Raw genomic sequence first — 27,739 nt, 5'->3', positions numbered from 1 at the left:
AACCCAGGTACTAGCCTTGACCTGGAATAGAACCCTGGACCCTTAGGTGCGCAGGCCGACGCTCTAATCACTGAGCCACACTGGCCAGGGCATACTTTTTAGTTTTAAAAATGTACGTTGGTATGTCTAGAGATATCTATATCAAACTGTTAAAAGTTTTTACCTCTCTGACAAATGAGATGAGAAGAGGAATTCCAGTTTTTATTTTATCTTATTTCATTACTTTTGTAATGAATGTTAGCAAAACAACTCACTTGTAATTCTTATGATTTTCATTAATTGATAATAAAAATATTTTTCATGTAAAACTATTTCTCCAAAAATGATGTTATATTTTTTTCTTAAAGAAAATTCATATAAGGAATGTAGCTTTCAAGGTTTTATTCTTTGCAAATAGGTAGTGGAACACTTGATTTTGGATATACAAGACATCTTACCTGGACAATGAATGAAAGACCAGTTGTATCTGCTGTCCTCCAAACACATGCTGGAATTGAGAAGAGGCTGTGGGTAGAAATTTCCTATAGGGGCCTGAGAAGGCATCTTCACTGGTCCTTTATAGGAGCCCTCTATGCATTTCCCTTTGCCAGTATTGCTGGGATCAGTACACCAGCCGCAGCCTGGTTGCTCCAAGCAATGACTACAGGTACAGTAGCCTGAACAATTTTCAGCTGTTAAAAAAACATAAGTTGCAATTCACCAACTCCTATAGATCTGAATTCACTGTATTTAAATTACCTTTTTCTTTAACAGACTTTTCAACTTCTGTTGAGTCAAAATTCCTATTCTAGCCCAGCTGGTGTGGCTCAGTGGTTGAGCGTCGACCTATGATCCAGGAGATCGAAGTTTGATTCCCAGTCAGGGCACATGCCAGGGTTGTGGGCTCGATTCCCGGCAGGGGGTGTGCGGGAGGCAGCCAATAAATGACTCTCTCATCATTGATGTTTCTCTCTCTCTCTCCCTCTCTCTTCCTCTTATAAATCAATAAAAAAAATATTTTTAAAAAATTCCTATTCTATTGTGGCTGTTTAAATAGCATAACAATTTGAAGAACCCATCTTGCTCTACCTGTAACAGGGACTCCTCTACTCTCTCAATCCCAGGATGTTGTACACAGAAGGGACCTTAGAGGTCACCTACTAGAAAGCACTTACTTTATGAGTTAAGAGTATGTGGAGACCATACAGGATGAAGCAATATAATACTGAATGAAGTTGAGCAGTCATTTCTCTACTCTGTGATCTATCTGACATTTATTTACTTGTGTCATTGTGCTTCATTCTATATGAATGTTCTCATCAGACAGTCTATTACAGACCCGAGCTGAAGGTCAAGTCCAGTCTTGTCCCTAAAAGGTTCAGAGGTTGACAGCACTGCCTCACAGCAGGAGTTGTCACCCATACACAGGGCAGTTATTAGTGCCCAGAGCTCACTTTTCACTTACGGGGACAGCTGCTCATGGTATACCACTCCATACACTGTCCATAAGGGAAGGAGGCCACGTAGGCATTGGAGTCCACACACTGCTTCATGTTGCTGCACCACATGCACTCGGAGCTGCCACTGGTGCACTCTCCACACGCTGTCCTCAAGGCACATGGCATCCGGCATTGCTTGCTGCTGTGGTTTGCTGGGAAGTAAACCCAAGAGAGACACTTAGAGCTCCCACCAGGTCAGCTAAGGTCAAAGGCTTTTCAGTGTGGGTTCTGACCCACTAGTCTGTTATGAAATCAATTCAGTGGACTGTACTAAATGAAGGAGAAAACAGAAAACGTTAGAGTCACCATGTACTGTTTAGTCAAGTATATTTATACACTTGGGGGAAAAAGGTGTTTTTTTTTACCAAAAAGCATTAAGGATAGACATGTGGGAACAAGCTAATCTTTCTATTCAAGTAGGGGTTTCAAGATGAACTTCAGGGTTTTTACAACCCACCTGAATATGAAAAATTGTAGGACCACAGAATTCATTAAATACCCTAAAGCACGCAGGATCCAAAATGGCTACAAAGCTCCCCCACAGGAAGCTGAGAAATCATACTTTAAGGTGACTTCTAGTGTTATAAATTCTCTTCTACACCTCTGTGTAAATTACGGTACCTTCCTAAAATGAGACATGATGCCGATGGAGTCCAGTCTCCCAAAAGTGCCCAGAAAATTCTACCTATTACTTGTGAGTCCCTCTGCAGGAGGAGGGCGCTTGTCTTGGGCTTGTCTGTATGCTGCAGGTGCTGCCCCTGTGCCTGCCTTTAAGAAGCCTAAATTTAGCCCAAAGGAGATTCAAACCCATGAAGCTACTCGAAGTGTTTGTTCCTTCAGCACTCAAGCATAGCTTTAGCACATCAGGTTTGTTTGTGTTTTCTGTCACAGAACTGCATTCATCATTTTTCTCACCACTGACACAATCTTTCTGTCCACTGTCCCTTGTGTCCCCCATTGTCAGTTCTGATCTTTCCTTTGCTTTTATTTGCATTTTTGGATCTTTATTCCACAGCATTTCTCTGCTGACACCAAGGAATTTACCTTTTAGAACAAGTCTCAATACTTTTTGTGATCAACAAACCAATCAATCTCATTGTTAATTACAAGATTAGGTTCTTTGATTAGTGTTAGTTATTTTTGTTTAGGCTTATGGGTCATACTATTCAGAACCAGAGACTACTTCATTCTGCTTTTAAAATTGTGGGTTGTAGTCTACTTCATATGCTTGAAATCAATACTCTGTTTTTCATGAATATTTCACATATATCAATACTACGAATGCCTAATTCCCCATATACTTACCCTGCCTTTCACAGACACTACCATTGAGTGGGTTGATGCAGGTTGCAGCCTTCAGGCCCCGAGTACTAGGTTCTGACAGGATTCCACAGAATCCAGCATCACTGGGCTCAAACGGCATCCACTGTAGCGAACTATTTGTGAATGGGGACATATCTTCCCAGCACCAATAGGATACATTGATCTTCCGAAGACCAACCCATGGCGTCAAGGTCACCTTGGTCTACAGGCAAAAGAGACACAGCTATGAATATAATCTATGTCTTGACCAAAACAGGCTTCTAGATAAAAACCATGAGATGATAATTACCCCAAAGATACAGGAAAACCTCCCTATCCACTGACTCAGCCATTGCAGATAAGGACAGACCATCATTTTTGTTACATATCATGCTTGGCACTTCAATATGGCCATTTTACAAAGGACAAACATATAGCTCAGCGAATACAATATATCAAAAACTTCAGAAAGATTAATGGCAAAACAATAACCAAGGTCCAAAATTTCCACATCCTATGACATGCTCTGAAGAGATGGCCACCCCCAAACTTGGTTTAAATGTCTATTCATACACAAAATCATCTTGCCAATGTTTCTGAAATATCAGTTATATGTCTATCCTCAGAATCACTAACTAAGCCTATTCTGGGGCAATGGCTAGTTCACATGATTGGAGATTCCCACCTTCAGCGGGGGGTATTGGCTGGCACTAAATTTTATACGGAAGAATGGGACAGTAAACCCCTGGGAGAGTCTCTGCTGCTCTACTGACATTTCCTTCCCATTGCATTAAAAAATTCTTTAAAAGTAAAAGTACAAAGTTTAGCCCAGAAATGAAAGACAGTCCTAATTTTGGCAGTTATAAAACAAAATATATAATGTATTTCCATTTTTGAGAGGAAAAAACTATGCATGCCTATTAAAAGACCTAAAAGAAATAAACATACCCAAAAGCAGTTACTTTTAGTTGTAATGAGTCATATTTATTTTATTTTTAATGTTACTATTTTCTAAATTTCCTTTGAAATATGTATTACTTTTTTAAGGAAAGAGAGTTAATGCTTTTTAAAAGTCTTTCAATGACTTCCCTTTGCTTTCCTGATAAAACTCAAACCAATTAGCACTGTAAACAAGGCCTCTTAGGATTTGGTCTTGATTCCTCATAAGACCCAGCTACAGCAATTCCCTTTCACCCAGCCTGCAGCTCACCTCTGCATCTTGCATGTGTGGGTAGCAAAGCACAGAGAGCCCTTTCCTAGTTACCTTCCCAGTTCACACCTTCTCATCTTCAGGGGTTACCTCTTTCTGGCTATCTATCAGCCAGCCTCTGCCCTAAAGGCTAGGTTGGGTACTCTTACTTGATTTTCCATACAAGCCTGGGCTCTCAGTCTAGACTTAGAGCTTAACACAAGACTGTGAATTCCTGTTGTATAAAGGTAGTCCCAGCTAACTGACTACCCCAAACCTCCTAGAGCTAGAAAACCTGAGGAAGAGAGAAGAAGGACCAGAAGATAGGATATCTGTGGCCAGCTGGGATAGAAGAACTCTTCTAACCAGCTATTCTTTGAGACATGTGGAATTGGGAGTCATTGGAAATGAGCAAAACTATAAGCCATCAATTTTCTGAGGAGTGACTATAAGTAAGATCAGCTGACAACTAAGGGCAGAACACTGCAGAGGCCCATATTTGGGGGTGAGGTGAAGAGAAACAAACAACATGAACAGTCTCTAATGGAGATTATGAATTTGAAAAAGCTTTTAAGACATAAAATGTCAAATGTGGCCACAGTGTTCCCCGAGGTAACCACATTTATGATTTATTACCAATGTTTGAGTATCCACACCACACCAAAGTTTCAATGGACAAAAAAAGACTAAATAGAGAAAAGTAAAATATAGGGTACCTCCCACCAGTTGTGGAAAGGCCCTCTAGGTGGTATCTAGGGGCCACATGTAGCCAGGACCCAGACCACATGCATGTTCTCACCTGAAGAAGGCTGCACCCAAGGAAGTACTGCCTACTGCTTCTCCCTGCTTGATGAGAAGAGCATTCCCCCAAACTGCTCTGTACCAAAGCCAACACTGTTAAGAGCCTTGCCTTGTGAGTATCTACTTAAGATAGAACCACAGTCTAAGACTTTGGACTCAAAAAGACCAAATGTGATTGTGGAATGTCAGCTACAAGCCACCTCAGAGCACTGAGAAGATGGGAAGAAAACTCTTGACAAGAAGGTACCTTCTCCTTCTGGGCTGGCCAGGCCTAAGGAAGATGCAAACAAATGTACATTTCTTGGGTGATGAACATTAAATCATATTACACCCTGTAATAATACCTGAAATCTGAGACTCAGGTGGCTTAATTCAGCCTATTTAAGTAGTGGTGACATTCCCCTCCCCCCACAGCAGAACCTAGGGATCAAACAGATAAAAAATCACCTACTGCTGTCACAAGCATATATGCATATATACACACATTACTATTCAATACACATGTACTTATTCAAAGACAATTTAATAGATATGACTAATAAAGTGATAAAAATGTTAAGATAAGAGAGAAGTATTAAAGAAAGAAAATTTGACAGTGCAGTTCCAATGTGTTACACATCACTCCTTCTGCCAAGCATCTCGCAGGTAAGCTGTGTTCATGCCCTCAGCACACAGTGGATACTAGGAACTTAAGTTTTGAGGATTTTAACTCACCATGCTCTGTGATGACTGCATTATTCGCAGCTGCTTAAGGACAAAGTCTATCTTCTTCTGGGTTGTAAGAGAAGCCAAAAGGGCATTGTGGTTCCTACAGGACAATTTAGCATTGTCATAGGTCTCCCTGGCAGTAGTAATTTTCAAGCACATGTTTACGACCAAATGCCAGCCACTGCCACAGATATTTTCTTTTGTAAAGGAGGGGGAGAAAGAAAAGAAAAAAACACAGTTTTAGAAATCACACAAAATTACTTTATTACCAGTTCAAATTATCGAAAACCTAAGTGGTTTTTGTGATTTGAATTCCAGGTACTTCCTTAGGATGTAGTGAGAGTATCAGACACATTACTAAGGACCAAACACAGAATAAGGAATTTAAAAAATGCTTTTAAAAAATCAGTGATATTTCCTGGATCTCAAAAAATAGAGGTCAACCCTCCTGTGTCTTAGAAGAAAACACTTGTTTAGTGCCAGTGTTGGATTTTATAAATCTCCTTTTGAAAAACAATTAAAAACAAGACTAAAATTTAAGTAAAGAGTGGAAAAATGAATATGGATATTGGAAGGATGGGGTTAAAAACTCCAAGAATGGAAATGAGCTGGTGACTGAACAGTCTACAGTCTTCAAAAGCTGCACTGTTTTCACATCAAGTGGAAGGTAAAATCAAGTGCACAAATTATTTCAAAAGTAAAGTAAAAAGATCCTTTTGGGGGGGACCCCAGAGTGATACAGCTGTAGCACACAAGGCAAGCCTGTAATCTGCTACTGTGATTGCCCTCAACCCACCCAAAGAACTGCTCAGAAGCTGTGAATACTTCCTGGAAAACAGTGAGCAAAGCAACTTCACTAGAACCAAAGTATCCTGGAGACACCATCAACAATGGTCATTAACAGCCAGTGAGATAAGTGAAAAGTACCTTGGGTCAGGGAATTTAAGAGCAGATAAAACACTTGTTCTCAAAGTGTGGCATCAGTGTCACCACTTATTCAAATGTAGATTCTGGGCCCCACCCCATATTTGTCCCAGAATCTGACTTATAGCAAGATCCGCAGGTATTTTGCTGGGCATTAAAGTTCGAGATGCAATGAGACAAAGAACAAGCCCACTCATGCAAGCTGAATCAACTACTTCCAAAGGACATTCACAAGGGGTCTGGTAGAGCCAACTGCCCTGTACATGCCTCAGATGTTGGGCAGAGCCACAGAAGTCCCCCTTCCTGAATATCTTGGTTGAGCAAATATATTATTCAGTTTTAGTCATGGCTGGCTGGCCTCATGCTCCCCCTGGCTCATCATCCCAAACCTCAGAAGTGTCATAAATTAAGGTATTTGGGGTTGGAGAGCACCCCAGGAGGTGCTGTGGACACAGGCATCTCTCCTCTCCTTGTCAGAAGGTGCTAACAATCTAATCCCTGTAGTCAATAAGAAGTACTCTTCATTAGGTGCCCAGCAGACTGACTGCTGAGACTGCTGCATTCTATTCCCAGAAGAGCAGGGTTAAAACAATGGAGTGGGCTCAATGATACAGAGCCAAGCTGTCATTTGATTATACAGAGCATCAGATGACATTTCACTTAGTTTCAAAGAACAGTAGGAGCATACTTAAAAACTGTATTTTTGTTTTAAAAAATAATAACCACCATGAAAATCCCAAGCCAACCAAAATACATTAAACACATACTTTTAACTTGGAAAAACAAATTTTTTTTTAAGTAAAAAAACAGCAACCACAATAGTGGTATGGGGGATAAATGGATGAACTGAGCTTGTCTCTATCCCCTGCTGGGTTTGATTAAGGCTGTACAGTATCACGCCCGACTGGGCGTGGCTCAGCAGTTGAGCATCGACCTAGGATCCAGGTGATAAGGGTTCGATGCCCGGTCAGGGCACATGCCCGGGTTGAGGGCTCGATCCCCAGTCGGGGGTGTGCAGGAGGCAGTGGATCAATGACTCTCTCATCATTGATGTTTCTATCTTTCTCTCTCCCTCTCCTTTCCTCTCTCTGAAATCAATAAAGGTATATTAAAAAAAAAAAAAGACTGTACAGTACCAGAGGCATTTGTGTAGTCTTTGGACCCACCTACCCACACACACACGAAGATGCCCCTGTAAGGCCTACCAGGCAGGGCAATGCACTCCTGATTCCGAGGCTCCCACTGGCAGTTCTGGTCCAGGGCACAGCTCCTGCAGCTGGTCTTCTTGTTACAGTAGTACATGGGGTTATCCTTGGGGCAGTTCTCATACCTGGAAATGGAGATCTAGAACACAGTGGACAAAAACTTTCCTTTTATATCCATAGAGAGAACTCATGGTAAGGACAAACAGGATATTAAAAATTGAATTAAAGAGGCAAACTGCAAATGGATAAATAAGGTGCATATGAAGCTGCACTATAGTAAAAATACTTCAGTGAAAGGTTCTGCTCAAGGACATGCCTTTACCCAGCAAGGAAGCAGTGCAGTCTTAAATACCATGCTTCAACCTGCTCATCTGTAAAATGGGGACGTTAAACATAATTCTTTTCAAATGCCTCCCCAACAGGCTAAAAGTTTTATATTTTGTGAACGGCTTTATAGACTGACAAATAATGTCTTATAAACTGTCAAAGACTATAAAAGCTAAGTCGTCATCTTTGTTGCCTTATAACCTAAATAAAAAATTACAAATGGTAAGCATTAATTATGCTAAACCAAGATATAACATTAGACAAGAAGATTTTAGCCTATTATTTCCACAATTTAGTGTGGCTACTACACACCTGACTCACTTTTAGTCTCAAGTCTTAACTTGCTTCCAAAACTTTGCACAGGTAGAGCTCACCAAGCCTCATACCAAGGCTCTAATACTTAGCCACAGCCATGCTAGGGAGTGGGGAGTACTCAAAACACTAGTCCTTCATTTTTCTAAAACACCACATGTGACAAGGACCTTTGGAATTAGAATGCAGAGAGCATCCCTTCCTAAAAGAAAACCTGAGCAATAATAAAATCCAAGTCTACACTCAGGTTTTAAAAAAAACTCTGGGCCAGTTTTTATACCATTCACACTATAATCCACACATAACCCCACTCCAAAATTTTCCATCCTCTGAAATCCTTGAGAAACGGCCCCTCACCTGGCCTTCCGTGCAGCTGTGGTTCCTAGGGACACAATAGTCATTGCACCAGTGGCAGTCATTGGTGTTGGCCGTGCAGCTGTAACAATCCGTGTGTTGGTCACATCTGTCATGGTCAAGAGCTATGAAGAGAAGAAAAACTCATCAACTGTGACAGCTTCTGCTCAGAAAAGTCACAGGCAATTACAGCTGCTATTCAGCGCAATCTGAGACTGAGATTTAAAAAAATGTAACAAGTGATGGGAAATAAAATGAGGGGTGTAACTGGCAGGAAAATATATCCGTGAGTTCAGAAAAAAGTAAACAATCTGAAAAAGCACAATTTTGTACCCACTCCCCCAACAAAAGTACACAGAAAGTGGGAAAAAAGAAGAGAGGCTAATTTAATTCAACAATAGCGAGATACAATGGAAGTAGCTGTGGTTCTTTTAATATTTTTCTCCCCAAGAAAAATATCAATTAGCAATAGAATGAACACCAAGAGCTTCCCTGGAGCCAAACTAAGAAAGGTAGGAAACCAAGCCATTCCTCCAGCTATAAACACAAGGCTATTCTGGGCACAGGAAGTAAGCAGCACCATAGAACCCCAAAGGAGGCACTAGGCTGAGCTGCACTTTGTACACATATGTAAATCCAAGAGTGTAATTTTGAGAACTTCTAGGCTACTACAGACCTGTTACATCTCCTATTGACCCTAGATAGGTCAAGGTCAGCAAAAAAGAGAAGCTGCATAATCATATTGCCTCATCTGTTCAATCACTCATGGAAATAGCATATGGTAGACTCCATGGATAAGAAAAGGCAGGGCCCACCCTCACAAAGACTCCAGCATCCTGCTCCTTAGGTTGTTCTTCTTGCTCTGGTCATCACCCCAAGGACTGAACCCAAACAGAAAGCAGAGTGAACCAGGGAGGTGACATTTGAGATGAGTTAACATAAGATGATGTCATACTGAACCACCTAAGGTAAGTGAATATTATTTCCTATAAATTTTCACCTTTATTTTGAACTTTTAAAATCTGGTTAAAAAATAACTATGTCACTAATTTTATCCCTTTTAGGAGACAGGGACTAACCCTACCAGGTTCTGGTCATCTCAGTTCTCCAGCACTCACCAGCACACAGTGAACCTGGAAGGTTCTTACTGCGGATTTATATTCAGCTTCAGAGTGAAAGATGCCTCTACCTACCATAATGCTCATGGCAACTGCTATACCAACCCTAATGGTTAAGAAATTCAGTCAACATACTTTAAATTAATGGAAGTGAACAAATATTCTGCAGAAACATTTTTCTTACTCTTAATGGACTTTCTCACATATTACTTCGCATTGTGCTAAATGTCAAAGCAAAAGGGTAAGAAGCTAAGTTGGCAAGATGAAAAAAGCTTGAAAAGCATAAGAAGTAGTTCTAGAAGCAGGGATCACTACTCATCATCAAGCGTTTGTCTTGATATCACTGATGTGCCCAACTGAGAAGCTAGAAAAGAACAGGACTTTGCAAAGATAGCAACTTTGCCTATCCATGAGAACAATCACCCCAACATAGCTTTTCTGGGTTGGCCCACTTCGTCTCATCCTTAACATGAGAACTGCATAATGCAATATGATAGCCACTAGCCACATGTAGTTTTTAATTTAAGTTAGTTAAAATAAAAATCTCAGTTCTTCGGTCATACCAGTCTCATTTCAAAGTGCTCTATAGCCATATGTGACTAGTAGCTACCATATTGGGATGGTGCAGATACAGAACATTTCCATCAACACAAAAGAAATCACCGGACTGAATTTCTTCATACCAACTGCAGCCAGGTTCTGGAGTTGGTATACAAAGTCTACGAAATGCCGAAGAGGTTTTTGTCTCTATGACTCCAAATAGCTTGTAAGAGCCACATGGCATGTTCCCACCCACTGTAAAGATGTTTATAAACCAATTTTTCATAAAGCCTTTGCATAAGTTATTACTGAATATTTTTTGGCTAATAACACGAACCTAAAAAGTATACATATGCTAAGTGTCTTCATGATTAAGATAAAATGAGATCTCAAATTAATTAAATTTTAAAAAGAGAAAAAACATACTTCTTTTGGAAAAACATTCTGATTTTAACTTTTCTTCTTGTGCTTCTGTTGCCAACTCCCAGGAGATACACTGAGATGACGTGGTGTCCCACACACACTGGATGCCAGGTCCTGCTGCTAGACAAGCAGCTTCACTCCAGTGTGCTTCACACCGTTCCGAGGTAAATACCAGGATGTCACTGAGGAGGAGACTATTGAAGCCACCAAATATATACATGGTGCTAAAAGAAAAAACAAAAAAGGGAGAGTAGTTTACTGAAACCTTATGTAAACAAAGGCATGATATACTATTTACAATCTTCAGACAAATCTTATATATCGAAGGTCCTATAAGAAATTATTTTTCAAGATCTCAAAAAACATTCTTTACCTTTCCCTTCCAAATTCTAACCTTTCATCCCGGCTGTCCTAACCAGAATAATTCCAATAATCCACCTACTCTTTATAGAACTGTATTAAAAAGTTCTCATGATAACACGGTGACTTTAAGCATAATTCCCTTGAATATTTTAGTGTCAGGGTAAGTGAACATCTTTTAAAATTAAACACATAATTCTACATGCTCTTAAATATTAAAAATAAATGTGTATAATTTTAAAAGAATAAAGTCTCCTTAATTAAAACTGTGTAATGATTCATAAACCATCCTACCCATTTATACATTCTTTCAGAAATATCTGACATGTACTATGTACAAATAAATCTCTGGTTTCTATCCCTTCAGCCTGGAAGAGTCAGTAGAAAGCTCAGCTGCACCTCTCAGCTGCATCAACTGGATGAGGAAACTCCCACAGGCTGAAGCAGCTCAGTTCATCTCTCTGAACTCTATTCATCTCTTATTTTCTGCTCAGTATTTCTTCATCATCTTGTTTGGTCCTTACTATATACTCTTTAGTTGTCTTTCAGTGGGAGACTTTATTGGCTGATGTCAGAAGTGAATATCCTCCTTGGGTCCAGTGTCAAGATTTTCAGTGTTTTAAGTCAAGCCCAATTCCCCTTCAGAGATATGCTGATGAAAGTGTGTACCTTAATAATTTCACATTATCTCTGGTGGTTTGGAATGCTGTGCTTGAACAAGGCTGCAAGCAGCTCAGAAGATAATGGAAAAGGCCCTACCGATCTATTTGTTCCTGGCTGAACATGAGGCCTTGAAAACATAGAAAATAAAAGCCAGAGCAGACTTGTAAACTTCCTGGGATTTGCATACATTCCCCAAATCACAAACAGATCTATAAGCAAAGAGTGGAATCCTTACTAGCTTAAATTGTTTAAGCAAAACCACTGACCAATCATTGGCTGATTACTAAGCAACACTGGCCTAGAGTCAATCCCTAGGAAGTCAGGCTGAAAAATAAAAACAAAAAAAAACAGCTAGACAAGAAAATGAGCAGTCAGACAGACACCACAGAATTAATCTAGGCAAGACACTAAACAAACAACAAAAACAACAGCTGGTAGTGATGGTATGGGAATCAGAATCCAGACCTGTTACAATATATTGCCTAAAATGTTTAGTTTTCAACAAAATATTACAAGCTATGCAAAGAAACAAAAAATCTGATCCATACAGTGGAAACAAAACAATCAATCAAAACTATCTCTGAGATTAACCAAAAAACGTATATGCATATATGCATAGCCCATGGACACAGACAATAATGTGGTGAAGGCCTAGGGTGGCGTGGGGGCTGGGTGGAGGGAGGAAAAGGGGTGGGGAATTGGGGGACATCTGTAATACTGTCAACAATAAAAAAATAAAAATAAAATAAAATATATATGGGTATAAAAAAACAAAAAAACTCTCTGAGGGGGCCCACATGTTGGATTCAGTAGTTATTATACTCAAAGTAGTTATTCACAGTAGTTATTATACTCAAAGAACTAAAAAACAAACAAACCTATATATAAAAAAAATTAAATGAAAATATGACATCAATGACTCAAGAGATAGAGAATATCAATAAGGAGATATAAATGATGAAGAATATCTAAATGGAAATTCTAGAGTTGAAAAATACAATAAATGAAATGAAAAACTCACTAGACTTGTGGGACATTCAACATACATATAATGGGAGTCCCAGAAGGACAGTGAGAAATGGCAGAATACACATTTAAAGAAATAATGGCCGAAAACTTCACCAAATTTGAATAAAATGATTAATCTATATACCTATAAAGTTCAACAAACTCCAAGATGAACACAAAAAAGACCCACACTTAAGCACATTATAATCAAGCTGCTTTTTTTTTTTTTTTTTTTTAAAAGAGGGAGAGGGGGACAGAGGGAAAGAGAGAGAGAAAGAGAGAAACATCGACTAGGTGCCTTCTGCATGCACCTGGGGATCAAACCCACAACCTAGGTATGTGTCCTGACTTGGAACTGAACCCATGACCTTTCAGTGTATGGGATGACACTCCAACCAATTGAGCATGGCCTAAAATTTTAAAAGGTGAAGTAGACAACAGTTATAACAGCAGAAACAAAATGAGAAAAATTAACATCATTAGGCTAACAAATGAAAAATCTTTAAAGCACACTGTAAGAAACAGTAGAAAGGCTACTCTGGATTGCCCTTATATGACAGAGCCTTCTCCAGGGCAGAATGATGAAGAGCTCTGTTAGTTTGGGCCAGGCATTTCAAGCAATGCAACGCAGACTTCAGATTATCAAAGACTATAAACTTGTTCTGTATGAAGCTTCACAATCTCCCCATCTCTGTTCCCCTACCTTATCCCCCATCTAATGTGCCCTCTCTCTCTTTTCAAATCTCCTTACCACTCAGACCTAAGTTCCACAAACAACAGCAAGTGATGGAGGGCATAAGACAGTAATTGAACATAACTTTTGTGGTCCCATGCATTCAGACAACATCAAACATAGAATATTCCTGTACGCTAACAAAAAACATATCAACAAACATGGCATAAAAAGTAATTCAAATGCACATCAAATATTTTAAATATAAGTCAGGACATTCATACCTATATAATTCTATGAAAACTAATAGGATGAGAAAATCCTGAGAATATGTGTCTAATTCCATTTCTTCATATTTTTCTTCACTTTCATTTTAAACCCACCCAAGAGAAAAGAAGGAAGCACGTCTTTTCCAATTACCTGTTGTGTAAGACTGCTGAGTGGCCAAATCTGTTGACATCATGGTGCAGATCAGGTCTGGGAAGCACTGACCAGCGGTCACAAGCTAGGAGCAAGAAGAACACATTTCAGATGACACTGCCATTCATCATCAATAGGAACTGGCATTCTCTTTGGGAAGAAAACTGCAACAAACACAACCTCATAAAATGGGTCTTTTGCTTTTTGTTAGTCACATCTTCATTTCTGAGGTAAAATGCAACAGCAGCAGACCAAGAGGGCATTGAAGAAAAGCAGGACCATATGGCAATTCTAATTGGTGAATACATCCAACATGCATGACACTCACACCTATCCACCCAGCTAGAATGTTTTCTGAGTTAAGCAAATTTCACATTTTTTCAGAGCTTATGTAAGTAAAACATGAGTTCCATAATTATTTTCCACTCCACACTGACTTGCCCCAGCGGTAGCTAAAATAGGAAAATAAGGTAGAAAATTAAAACTAAAAAAAAAATTAAAAAATCAAACTTTATTTTTTCAGTCCTTTCCTAGAGCCCTGACCAGTGTGGCTCAGTAGGGTGGCAGGTTTGATTCCTGGTTAGGGCACATACCTGGGTTGAGGGTTCAATGATGCCTGCCCCAGGCAGGTATGGGAGGTAACCAATCAATGTTTCTCTCTCATATCGATGTTTTTCTCTCTCGCTCGCTCCCTTCCTCTCTCGAAAATCAATAAAAAGCATATCTTCAGGTGAGGAAAATAAAATAAAAATAAATAAAATAAAATATAAAAAAATAAAATAGTAAAACAAAAGCCCTTTCCTAGATCCCTTACCTTAGATCTTCTCATTTTCCTTTGTTCTGATCCGTGCTATCAACTTCTCTTACTGGTAAACCACACCAAACTCACACTCACTGTCTCTGAGGTACTTAGGACATTCACACTCACTAAGCAAAGGTTCTTCCACTCAATCCAGACCTTTATTCAACCTTGACAACAACAGCTTTCATTTCCTCCTATCAGCCCACTGTGTGGTCTTCTTCACACAGAGAACAGAGCTGCCACCCACCTTGTTTCCTTCCCTAAAACCACAGTGTGGCAAAGACCCTTTCCTCTTAGTGCACCTGGCTTTCACAGCATTGAGCACAGCATTTAAGTATGCTCAAGCCCTGGCCAGTGTGGCTCAGTTTGTTGAGCAGCGTCCCATGTACCAAGAGGCCGATGGTTCAATTCCCAGTCAGGGTACATGCCCGGGTTGTGAGCTTGATAATCAGTAGGGGCATGCAGGAGGCAGCTGGTAGATGTTACCCTCTCACATTGATGTTTCTCTCTCTCCCCCTCTCCCCTTCCTCTCTCTCTAAGATCAATAATAAAAAGATAAATATGCCCAAGAAGGTACACAACTCACCCCTTCTTCCCCTCACAGATAAATTTTTTAAATTAAAATAGTCAATATTCACTGTGCACATCTCACCTTACACTGTTTTTTGTTTCCTGCAATCTGGATTACTCCTCTATGTCTACAGGACAATAAATAACCTCTGTTGCTAAATCTGAAAAACTCTCCAGGCCTTATTTTAATCCCTCTGCAGCCATTGTTAACAGCTCTCTCACAGGATGCCAATATTGCCTCACTTTCCTCCTACTCCCTCTGACATGCTTTCACAGTCTGCATTCTCTTTCTGAAGTCTTTATCTACCTATCCTCTGGCTCTCTGCTCACCCCTGACAATACATGTTCCCTACAGAATTTCACTCCCTCCTGGAGCTCCCCACTGATCTCTGCATTGCTCCATCCTACAGTCATCTCCAGCTGAACAAGCTTCCAAACTCGCCTTACTTACCTTCTCCCAAACCCTGTCCCTGTACTTCTATTTCCAGCCTTGGTGAAAAGCACCACCTACCCTGGCTAACACTGGATACCAGCAAATCAATGCTTCCATCTCTCTCAAAATACACCCCAGATAATCCTCAAGTTCCCAGGAGTTCTCAAACCTGTCTCTTTATCCTCACTGCACCTTCCAGAGCCTTGGTTCAAACCCTGCTCAGAACTTCAGCAACAGCCTTTTAACTCCCATCTTGCCCCTTCCCAATTACTCATCACATGCCACAAAGAGATCTTCCTAAAACACAAATATGATTCTGTCACCTACTCTGTAAGATTCTTGACAAAGCCCAAACTCCTTAGCATGACATTATAGGTCTTTCAACATCTGACCAGTCTGATAGCTGCTTGGGTCCCTCGTTCCAGTTGAAGCTGTTCCTCCTCTATGTGCAGCTAACATACAGACAAAACTATTTACAGGCCCCAAGTATGTGACATGGTCTCTTTCTGCCTCCGCCTGAGAAGTCCGCCTAACTCTGCCTAGCTGCCTTTCCAGTGTTCCTCAGGACCCAGCCTAAAGAGCCCCTTCTCAAGAAGGCTTTCCCTAACCATAACCCTTACCCTCATTAGTTAAGGAATGTTCATAGGTGCTCTCATACATTCATCTTAGAGCAAGTAACACCCTGAATCGCAATTATATTGTATGCTCAGTTCTTTGCCTCCTCCATTACAAGGCCAAGGTCAATGTACAAGCTCAGTGGCTGGCACAAAAATGAACATCCAATGATGATATTTGTACAAGAGAACTGCTAGCATGAACAAATACTGCCCTCTTCTGGTCACAGTATTACCACTCTGAAATTTTTAAAAGAATGTGAAATCGGTATCCAAGGAACCAACTTAAAACAATGCTGGTTCAACAACTCCATGACACTGCTGTGTAAGACATTTGTAGCACAGGAAAGCCCAGTTATCCCAATCCATCCTCAAAAATTAACATTCAACTAATTAAAAGAGCAATTTCAAAAAGAATTTAATATAGAAGTAATGTTTCTTTAATGGCTATAACATTAGTCAAATTAACTAAAAATACTGTTCAGGCCTCTTTCAAATGGTCTGACCATTTTTTACTAGCAATATTTTCCATTTCCTTTGAAACGTTACTTATAGACAAAAAAGAATCTTGAAGATAAAATGGCTTTGGAAAACTTACCAATGTCATAAGCCATGAAATCTGAAGAAAAGCATTTGGCGCCATGGCTCATGGATGTGTCATTGTGTGTGTTTCCTCCAAACACCAGCATGGTTCCACTCACTATCACAGCTGTGTGCAAGTAACGGAAAAATCGGCTGTCCTTAAGAATGGTCCTTTTGAGATTTAAAAATAATAAACACAAGGTTAGTTTTTTACAATACTTATCACCTATTCACTAATGCAAACATAATCTTTTTGTGTGTGTATTAATCCTCACTAGAGGATATTTTTTCCATTGATTTTGAGAGAGTGGGAGGGGGGAGAGGGAGATAGGGAGGGAGAAGGAAAGGGAAAGAGAAAGAGAAAGAAACATCGATGTGAGTGAGAGAGACACATCGACTGGTTGCCTCCCGCACACACTCTGGGGCGAGGGGGCCAGGGAATCGAACCTGCAACCCAGGTACGTGCCCTTGACTGGGAATTGAACCCTCGACCCTTTGGTCTACAGGCCAGCGCTCTAACCACTGAGCCAAACTGGCTAGGGCAACATAACCATTTTCTTAAGTTCACATCCAAATGTTCAGATACTTCTGGATTTTTCCCTACATATAACTTTCTTAATAATAAGTAAACATGTAAAATCTTAAACACCTATGAGAATTTTGACAAAATATATTGAGCCTTAAAAATTGATGACTCTATAATTGCAGTTTCTGGGTAGAAATTATGTGAAATACAGACAGAAGCTTAATGCTGTATCAGTAAGACAAGCTAGAAACCAAAATTTCCAACTGTACAGGATCAATACACCTATGCAATGGGAGTATTACACAGCCACTGAAAATGGTAGACAGAATGTAAAATGGTATCCATAGTACAGTCTCAAGTATGTAGGAAAATACTAAAAACAAAAAGAGAAACTAATGCTTTATAATTACATTATTTCATAACTCAAAATCTGCTTTACATTTATTAAAATTAGCATACTATATATAGACCAATATATAGTTTAGAGTGAGGAGAGCTCTAATCTTTTAGGTACTGAGACCATCTCTGTTTGATGATTTCATGAAATGATGCCAATAACTGACCCCAATGATGACACCTCAGTCATCAAGAAAAGGTAAAATGGATATATTCTACTTAACTACAACAGTGTGCATAAACTCAAAATAATTTATTCCTTAGGATTCTGAAGAGCTAAAATTTTGCAGGGGAACAGAGTGTATGAAAATTGAAAACCATTCAAAAAATACCAAACATTTTCTAATCAGCCTACAACAAAATTATAGAATAATGCAACAAAATAAATACTAGCTACTTTATTACCTCCTGCTTATTTCCCAATTTCTTTGTAATGCTGAAGAGAATTATCTGCTAGGCCTAAAGACAAAAATATAGCATATTTTCCCAGAAATTGCCAGAATTCACACCTTAAAATGAAAGCTCAAGAAAAAGCACCCACCACATCTGGGTGTCCACGTCATATCTGTAGAGATCATCTGCAAGCCGGTATTTATTGGCGCTGAAAGCCTTGTAGCCTCCATGAACATAGACTGCCCTAGTCCTGTGATCATAGACACTGCTATGGCCATAGCCTCCTTGGACAAGGGCACCGTGGGTATGTAATATATTCCATGTGTTCTTATCTGAAAATGGAAAACAGTTAAAGGTAAATGTTGCGGGCTCCTCCTCTCTAATACTTAAAATTACCAAATAACTTAGGACAAGTGAAGAGATTTCAGGAGACTTGATACATGTAACTTTCATTTATCATTTTATTTTTAAAGGAAGGCCACCTAAAAGTAATAAAGTCAGGTGGCCAAACTTCAATTTGTTAAATGTTCTGATGTTCTAATATGCAATATAGAAAAAAAATTACATTAAGTTTAAGAGTCATATTTCCCTCAATTGAACACTTAATTCCCCATGACCTATACTGACCAATATACACTCGTATTTTATGGGTCTACTTTCTCAAAATATAAATTATAGCTGGTACTCCTACTCCGTAAGAACGTATAAAAGAAAAATTAACCAAAGGAAAGATTTCATAATAAGGGGAAATCCCACTCCCCTAAACCAATCTCTAAAGAGCTAGCCAAATACATTTTTCCTTTAGAATATCTGTTGTTCTGAATCATTTTTGTTTGTTTGTTTACTTATTTATTTATTTTATTTTCAGCACCTAAACCATTTAGTGCCATCTTTGGCTCTGTACCAAACTGACAGTAGCAAATATATACTACATAGCAGCATCAATAATCTGAATTTTTACATGGATGTTAACTGCATTTCAAGATAAAGTACTGGGTCAAGGTTAGGTTGAATCTTGTTAAAAAGTCACAATAATAAGGGTAAAGGTTTTAAATTTGACATTCAAAAAAAAAAACTGGAAAAAAATATACTTACCCAAATCATATTCCTGTACATTGCTTATATACCCATAGAGAGGGCAGTGACCAAAGATGACGAGCATGACCACTCGGCCAGTGTTCAACGTGACAATGTGTGCAGAGTGCCCAACAACTGCATACTGCTCCTTTGCTTTCGGAGTCAACAATACCCACGATTCATTATGAATATGAAACACTCTCAACTCATTGGTCACATTCCCTGTTGAATCAATTTTTCCTCCATACATGTAAATTTTATCCTAGGGGGGAAATGTGAACAAAATTCTAAAAACATCAAAAGGATTAAATCTGAGAACAGAAAATGAGCAGTTCAAAACCTTAATATTATTCTTAGCTTAAAAAGTGTTAGTGAAATGCACCTTTCAGTGAATGACTAGAAAAAAGACGGCAAAAGAAACAAAATAAAATAAACCATATTCTATATCTCTAACAATTTGCTACTTTTCTTGCACTTCCTCATGGAAGATCTTTTAAAAATGACTTGAGCCTGGCCGGCACGGCTCAGCAGTTGAGCACTGACCTATGGTCTAGGAGATCAAGGTTCGATTTTCAGTCAGGGCATGTGCCGGGTTGTGGGCTCGATCCCCCCAGCAGGGGGCATGCAGGAGGCAGCCCATCAATGACTCTCATCACTGCTGTTTCTACCTCTCTTTCCCTCTCCCTTCCTCTCTCTGAAATCAATAAAAATATATTTTTTTAAATGACTTTGAAAAATAAAGTTGAAAAGTTCCCTCATCCTACCATAAACCACAAAAACAAGGAAATGAAAATGATTATTCAGTTATACTGCAATGTAGCTATTCTTGGCTAACCTTCCTAATGAACATAAACACCAATCTATATTAATTTTTAACCATTTAGTACCACAATCATAATATCCTAGTACAATTTCAATCCTTTAAAACTTCTCATGTTAAATATGTTTCAACTTTGACTTCCACTTATACATTAGCCAATCATAAACCTCCCCCAAATAGAACGTTTTCCCCCAATTAAAAGCCAACACTGATGTCAGAATCATAGAGACAGAAAGCAGAATGGTGCTTATTAGAGGCTGGGGGAGGAAGAAATGAGGATTTAGTGTTTAATGGGCATAGAGCTGCAGTTTTGTAAGATGAATGTATTTTAAAACCACTGAAATTTACATTTAAAAAGGGCTAAGATGGTAAATTTTATGTGATGTGTATTTTACCACAATCAAAAAGATTAGGGGGAAAAAACCAACATTAAAAACTTCTCAACCACATAATATGATAAAGTTACTCTGGAAGAGTTGAGTTTCTAGCTCAGTACAGAGTGGAGACATTTTACCTTGTATAATGCTAAAGAATGGCCATATCTAACCACCACATTGTTCACAGACCGGTTCAGTGCAAGCCACTCCCTAGAAGCAAGGTCATACCTACAAAACAAACAGATCATATTTTCACCCAAATGACAAAACAGAATATCTTGTATTCTTTTATTTGTAATATAATCCAGTTTGGAGATGCTCATTATATCTGACATGCATATGGGGAGGCACCTGGGCAAACAAACCTAACATCTAGGCCTACTATGCATATGAGAACTCAGGAAGGGGGACTGGGCTGCCCAGCCCTGGAACAAGAAAGAAAGGAATCTAATGGAAGTTTCTAATGCTTCCTGAAAACCTCTTCTATACACAGTCTAAATAACTTAAAGGTTGCATTATACTCAAGGAACTTAAACTTTTATTACCATAACCCATCCTTTATTTAATCATATGAAATTAAAGATAAGTACTCAAAGGAGGATGATAATAAAATTCCTAACTCTCCCTTTCCTTTACCTAATTGATTTTTTAAATTCATATTTTTAAAGAAAGCTTTAATATCATTATAGCATTTCAATTACACTATGAATACATTTTATACAAAAAAATGCCAAAAAGAAAATCATCTATACTCTTGCTTTGCAGCTTAATCACATTCAATACCTTAGAATATTCACTTTTAGTTTGTCTTTGAGAAAAATATCACTCTACTGTTTTTATTAAAATCATAATATTCATTATGAAGAATGTAACCAATGGCCCTGGCCTGGTAGCTCAGTTAATTAGAACATCATCCCAATATGCCAAGGTTGAGGGTCCGATCCCCCGTCAGGGCACATATAATCAACCAATGAATGCATACCTAAGTGGAACAACAAAAATCAATGTTTTTTCTCTCTCTCTCCCTCTCCTTTCCTCTATCTCTCTCAAATCAATAAACAAAAAATTGAGGAAAAAAGAATGTAATCAATGCAAAAACATAAAGAGTTAAAATCTTAAAAATGATCCCAAATTTAATCACCTAAAAATGAGTATCATTAACATTAAGTAAACATCATTCCAGACATTTTTTCTATGCATATATATAGATAGAAGAATAGACTAACAACATATATTTAGACAAAGGGAATCATGCTATAGATGATACATTTAATAAATAGTGTTAATTTTAATTTCTATATAATTTAATAGAAGAAATCCAAGGGAAACAAATGCTATTGTTACACTTTAAAAGTTATTTATTTTCTATAAGTTTCCCTGAATAATCCAAGTTTTTAAAATTATGTAAACCATTACTATATGTTAACAAGAAGATGTAAAAAAGTTTTAACACAAAATAAGAGCAAGGGAGGAGGGAGTCAATGTGGGGGAAACGGAGACATCTGTAATACTTTCAACAATAAAAATAAATTTTTAAAATAAATTACATAATAAAAATTAGAGCAAAAATAAAATAACTAGAGTCTAAAAATACAATACAAAGACCAATGAAACCAAGAACTGGTCCTTTGAAGAGATAAAGATTGATACACTTTAACTAGACTCATCAAGAAAAAAAGAGAGAGCCCAAATAAATAAAATCAGAAATGAAAGAGAAGAAGGAACAACTGACACCACAGAAATACAAAAGATTGTAAGAAAATATTATTAACAATTATATGCCAACATATTGGACAATCTGGATGTAATGGATAAATTCCTACAAACAAGTACGATCTTTTAAAACTGAATCAGAAAGAATCAAGTAATCTAGACAGATTGTAACTAGTGAAATAGAAGCAGTAATTAAAAAAAAAAAAAAAACTTCCAGCAAAAATAAACTAACAAAATAATAGCAAAAAAGGAAACAAATGTCTATCAACAGAAAATGGATTAATAAATTATAGTGTATCTATATAACAAAATAATTACACCAGCATTCAAGGGAGCACTATCTGCAAATTTCTGAAGGAAAGAAAGGATGGCTCAAGAATATTATACCCAGCCAAGGTGTCATTCAAATGTAAAGCTAGCAAGCAGATACCATTCTTAAACATGAAAGAATTTAGAGAAAGGAATATATATGAGCTCAACTAGAAAAAGGCTACTTGACAGTGAAATCCAGATAATAAGGAGTTAGAGACTTAGGAAAGAAAAGTTGTGGTAAGAAGTCTATAAAGAGATTGATTCAGCTAAAATATAGACCTGGTACTAAGTAACTATGGACTTATCAAGTGGGATATGAATGCTATTAACCTCCACAATGTAAAACTTATATAACAAAAATTGGGAGAAGACATGGGAGGAAATGTGAGTGCTAAAGTTTTCAACTTTCAAAACAGGGAGTAGATTCTGTCCAAAATTAAACTGTATACAACTTAAAACAAAAGTGAAATCAACCTCTAAATTTTTCATGTATTTAAAAAATATAGAATATTCAAACAATACATAAAATCATAGGTGGTATTAATTTATGTACTGTTCATATTTAATAAATGTCACCGTTTTGTTAAATTTGTTTCAGATCATGTATATAATACTTAAGACAAAAGGAAAGGGTTAGAGAAAAATAATGAATACTAATGCATTTACCACCCAGGTTAGGAAATAAAACGTTGCTAATATAGTTGAAGACCCCAATATGCCCCTCCAAAATACCAGAGATAATTAATATCCTGATTTTGTGGTATCATTTGTTCACATACATATTTTTACACTTTAAATATATATAAACATATATTAGAATTAATAAAGTTCCTGTTTTTAGTCTTTACATAAATAATATTATGTAGTTTGCTTTTTTAGCTTTATATTGTTTTGAGAATTATGTTGATAATAAGTTGCTTGAGTATATTCTCCTTTCAAGATGAGTGGCATGAGACCAGGTAACAGACCTTGAACTCTGGGAAGTACTACACAATGGCATATTTCCACTAGTAAACTATAAATTCAAACCATTTGACCTATATGTTAATTAAATGGAGAGATAAAGTAATCCCCTATTTATATGGAACCTACTATATATACTTATAGCCAAACATGAGAGAACAGTATCTGGAAGAGATGAATTATTGTTTATTACAATGAATTCTTTGTGGTTTCCGATTTCAAAAACTAAGGATATGCCAAAAAAGTTTAGAATACTACCAACCAAAATATTAACAGAGATTTTCCACCAGGTAATGGAATTACTGATGATTTCTTTTCCTTTTGTTTCTCTCTACTTTATAAATTTTCAAAACAGAAAATTAAGCTTTTTGTAAAAGTGTTTAAAACAACTTACGCTAGAACCATGCTGTAATCTGAGTGGTTGAACATATATCCTCCAACAACCCACATTATATTTCCATTGACCACAGCTTTGTGAGAGGCTCTGGGGAGCTTTGGGTTAGAATATTTCTCTTGAGTCCAAAATGACTGGTTAGCTGGTACAGGAATTGAACATCCAGGACCTAATAAAACATAATAAATTAGCTTCACAAAATGCAGCTTTAAAATTATTGCATTTCAAGTTTTAATCTTCTAAATGTAACAAATATCTAAAGAATACTCTGTCTTTCCCTTTAGAGTCTAGATATCAGACAAATTCCTTTAATTTGTGCATTTCGTTTACTCAAAGCTAAAGACCAAAGGTAATCTCTCATAAAATTCAAAATCACATACTTTTTAATGATGACCTGGCCATATCCAGGTTAGGATTTTTTAGTAATGCAATACTTGCTTCAACAGCCCTCAGAGGAAAGAAGGCAAAGGGAATATTAATGCAAATGAAAAAAAAACCCTTAGTCCCAGGAGTAATAGTACAAACTTCTCATTTCCTAGAAAATCAAGAAGCTCTATTCTTGGAAGGTTTGGCTTCTACTGCAACATTTGCACAGTGGTAAATACTCAAATACTTCAATTATTTACCTCCTTGATTTCAACCAAATTGAACAAATAAAGCATTTAAACAAGCACATTTCCTTTCACAATAAAAGTGGTCTGAGGAAGGGATAAATGTATAAAGAAAATCACTAAATCTGTATCAGGTATCACCCACCCCTTAAAGAATTTGCAAAGTTTCTTTAATAATTTTTATCTACAGATAAATCCATTAGCTGACTACTTTAGAACTTTACTATATATTGAAGCTTTCAATATATAGTAAATAGAGGAGACACTATTATTGTCAGCTTGTCCCACCTCCCAGCTTGGTTCTCTGCTATGTCTTCTTATGGCTGAGACCAAGTTCTCCAACTTTCATGAATGAATTGCAAAGAATGTCAAACCCCTCCCCAATTCTAAAGAGACTATAACCACACATCTATGAATATCAAAGATTTGTAAAGCTCAATAAAGAGATGTAAAAACCTAAACACTGCCTGATATTTGAATAACATAGAAGGTATAGATGCTAGAAATAAAGTCAATTAAAAGTTATTAAACCAGAAATACACTGTAAATTGGAAGAAAAATGAAAGAAGCTCCTACCCTGCCACCCTGGTAAGCAGGAACATCCTCTGACATCACTGTAATTGCAGATGCCTTGATGAGGAAAACCACAGTTATTTACACAGCGAGGAATGTCACATGCTTCACCTTTCCAGTTTTCAGAACATTCACACTGAACAGTGTTGCTGCTATTACTGATTTTACATTCTCCTCGGCCTGAGCAATTATTCGGACACATGTCAAAACTATAAAAACAGTGGGAGAAAATTAAATCAAAACAAAGCAACACTTGGAATAATTTAGCAGAACTTCCTCGTATACAAGGTTTAAGAATGTCCCTGTCCCTCCAGTTCACTCATAAGCATAACTGCAGTACTATTCAGCCTAAATAGGGTCACCCAACATTGCATAGCTAGGGCAAGTAATGAAATCAAATTGACCTTGTTGGATTCTCTTAAGAAGAGACAAGTTAAAGAACTTACAAAGAGAGAAGAGATTCTTGCAAAATGTCCAGGCTTAGCTTCTCAAGGATGGCATGACTATCCTATTCTTGGTACTCACAAATGATGAGCATTACAAAACTGCCAAAGGCATGTTGCAAGTTTGGAGAGGGAAAGGACAAAACAAACTGCCAACAATGCACCATCATCCTCATGGCATATATATCGCTCTGGGTAGCCTCTGAAAGTTCATAGAATTTGTTAAAGATTATTGCCCAGATTGGTGTATTTAAAATTCCTCAATATGTGTATCTACTCATTTCAGATAGAAAAAAAGGGGTGGCCAATGTAAAGTAATATGGAAGTTTAACTATAATGTGTTTTATAATAACAAGACTTAAGATAACTGCATTGACAGAACTCTGAAAAGACATAATTCATTTTTTTAAAAGGGGGAGGATAACAGAACTGTCAAGATACTTTAAGACTGTAGATTTCTTCTAAGGCCTATAAAGAAAACTGAAAAAGATTTTGTAGCAAAACATGTCAGAAAATCAGGAGTTACAAAAACAAGCTAATTAATGTTCATGCCTACACCCAAATATCAGTTTATGGTACATTTATAATAAACTTTTATAAATATTTGTATACAGTATTTTTATAATCTATATTATTATTATTATTATTATCTGTTCAATGCACATGCTTACTTTTCAAGCCTCAGTAAGTAGAATAAATAAAGTATTTGGTTAGAAAGGTAAATGACATGCCTGTAGGCCTCTAGAAAGTGGTGCCTATTGTTTCTATATAATAATACTTACACATAAATGAAGCTTCAATAAAGGTCAGTTTCATCTTTATTAAGAAAAAAGCCTTGCAAGGCAAAAGTTTACAAAAAATAAAGTGTAAATTTCAGATTGGACTTGTTATGCTGAAATGGCCACAACAATCACACTTCATTTTTATAAAAGGCCTAAAAGAAAACTGAGGTAAGGCATTTCCATTATATGCTCATATCTATGCCTTGTACCAATCATATGGCAAATAATTTCCTACAGATAAACTTATTAACCACACATGAGGGAATAGTACATAGCCAACAATTTTACTGAAAAACAAAGAGGAGGAGGTAACTCATAGGACCTTTTAAACTAAAGGAGGGAAAGTATAATTTCAACTTCCCCTTAAACTTCAACCTTTCTACTCAAATGCCTTTAGGCATAGGTTTACTTCAAGTGCCACAATTAATACTGAGCACTCTTTAGAGCAATAAGTTACATAACATCTCAAAATACAAAAAGTATTTTTGTATCTCTAAAATGTGAAAATGACAGGTAATACATCAAAATATCTGCTTGTTTATCTGTCTAAATTGAAGTATTAAAAAAAAAACTGTTTAAAATATGACTCAGAATGAGAAATAAGGCAGAGTGCCAATCTGTGTAAAAATAAAATATAACTACTTTTCTTATTCTAAAAGAAAATTAGGGAACATGTGAGTAGCCGTGGGTATAAGCTTCAAGGGTCCTCCTGCTGAGGTCAGCCCAAAGCTAGGATTCAGTGCAACCTGAGGACACCAGGAAAATGAATGATAGTGTTTTACGTATGTGCTTCTAGGCATTTTTCTGGGATAAAAACCATCGTTTTATTTGGCTTTTCATAGGGTCTGGGACCCCTAAAACAGTTTAGGATTCCTTTTTAAAGAACAGAAATTTGGCCCGGCCGGCATGGTTCAGCAGTTGAGCATCAACCTAGGATCCAGGAGGTCGCAGTTCAATTCCCGGTCAACAAACATGCTGGGGTTGCAGGCTCGATCCCCAGTAGGGGGTGTGCAGTAGACAGCCGATCAATGACTCTCTCATCATTGATGTTTCTCTCTCCCTCTCCCTTCCTCTCTCTGAAATCAATAAAGATATATCTAAAAAAAAAAAATTGGGGAACTTGGAACCAAGAAGCTAATAATATTTACAATAACCTGCCCTGGCTGGTGTAGCTTAGTGGTTAGAGAGTCAGCCCAAGCACTGAAGGATTTTGGGTTTGATTTCCGGTCAAGGGCATGTACCTACGTTGCAGGTTAGATCCCCAGCCATGACTGGGGCTCATGTGAGAGGCAACCAGTAGATGTGTCTCTCTCACATCAATGTTTCTCTCTCTCCCTTGCCACCTCCTTCCCTTTCCCTTCCACTCTCTATAAAAAGCAATGGAAAAAATATCCTTGGGTGAAGATAAAAAAAATAAAAATAAAATTACAAAAACCTCATCATTCCTTCGTTTAACAAATACTAATTCTGGTCTCTAGGAGAGATCAAGGTTTTCCCCTACACCAATCAGGGTAAGAAAAACATGCATTCCTAAGGAAGATACTGACCATAGA

The 27,739-nt window shown here is 37.6% G+C and overlaps 1 protein-coding gene across 3 annotated transcripts in view; it reads right to left on the bottom strand.

Moving 5' to 3' along the window:
- The window catches only part of ATRN (attractin), a 109,631-nt gene that overhangs the window by 50,518 nt on the left and 31,374 nt on the right, over positions 1-27,739 (bottom strand). For all 3 annotated transcript variants that reach the window (XM_081148418.1, XM_081148416.1, XM_081148417.1), the window contains exons 5-18: positions 24,965-25,170; positions 23,778-23,946; positions 20,533-20,623; positions 19,217-19,460; positions 18,270-18,453; positions 16,823-16,977; positions 13,806-13,890; positions 10,685-10,905; positions 8,604-8,725; positions 7,608-7,746; positions 5,485-5,675; positions 2,784-3,003; positions 1,445-1,630; positions 438-671 (exon numbers count right to left, since the gene is read on the bottom strand). In XM_081148418.1, the coding sequence (XP_081004544.1) occupies positions 438-671; positions 1,445-1,630; positions 2,784-3,003; positions 5,485-5,675; positions 7,608-7,746; positions 8,604-8,725; positions 10,685-10,905; positions 13,806-13,890; positions 16,823-16,977; positions 18,270-18,453; positions 19,217-19,460; positions 20,533-20,623; positions 23,778-23,946; positions 24,965-25,170 (2,447 nt within the window). The remainder of the gene's footprint in view (positions 1-437; positions 672-1,444; positions 1,631-2,783; positions 3,004-5,484; positions 5,676-7,607; positions 7,747-8,603; positions 8,726-10,684; positions 10,906-13,805; positions 13,891-16,822; positions 16,978-18,269; positions 18,454-19,216; positions 19,461-20,532; positions 20,624-23,777; positions 23,947-24,964; positions 25,171-27,739) is intronic.

The sequence above is a fragment of the Miniopterus schreibersii genome, assembly GCF_964146895.1.
Source record: "Miniopterus schreibersii genome assembly, chromosome: 10".
In the NCBI taxonomy this organism is placed as follows: Eukaryota; Metazoa; Chordata; class Mammalia; order Chiroptera; family Miniopteridae; genus Miniopterus; species Miniopterus schreibersii.
This window is presented reverse-complemented; position numbering and strand designations above follow the sequence as displayed.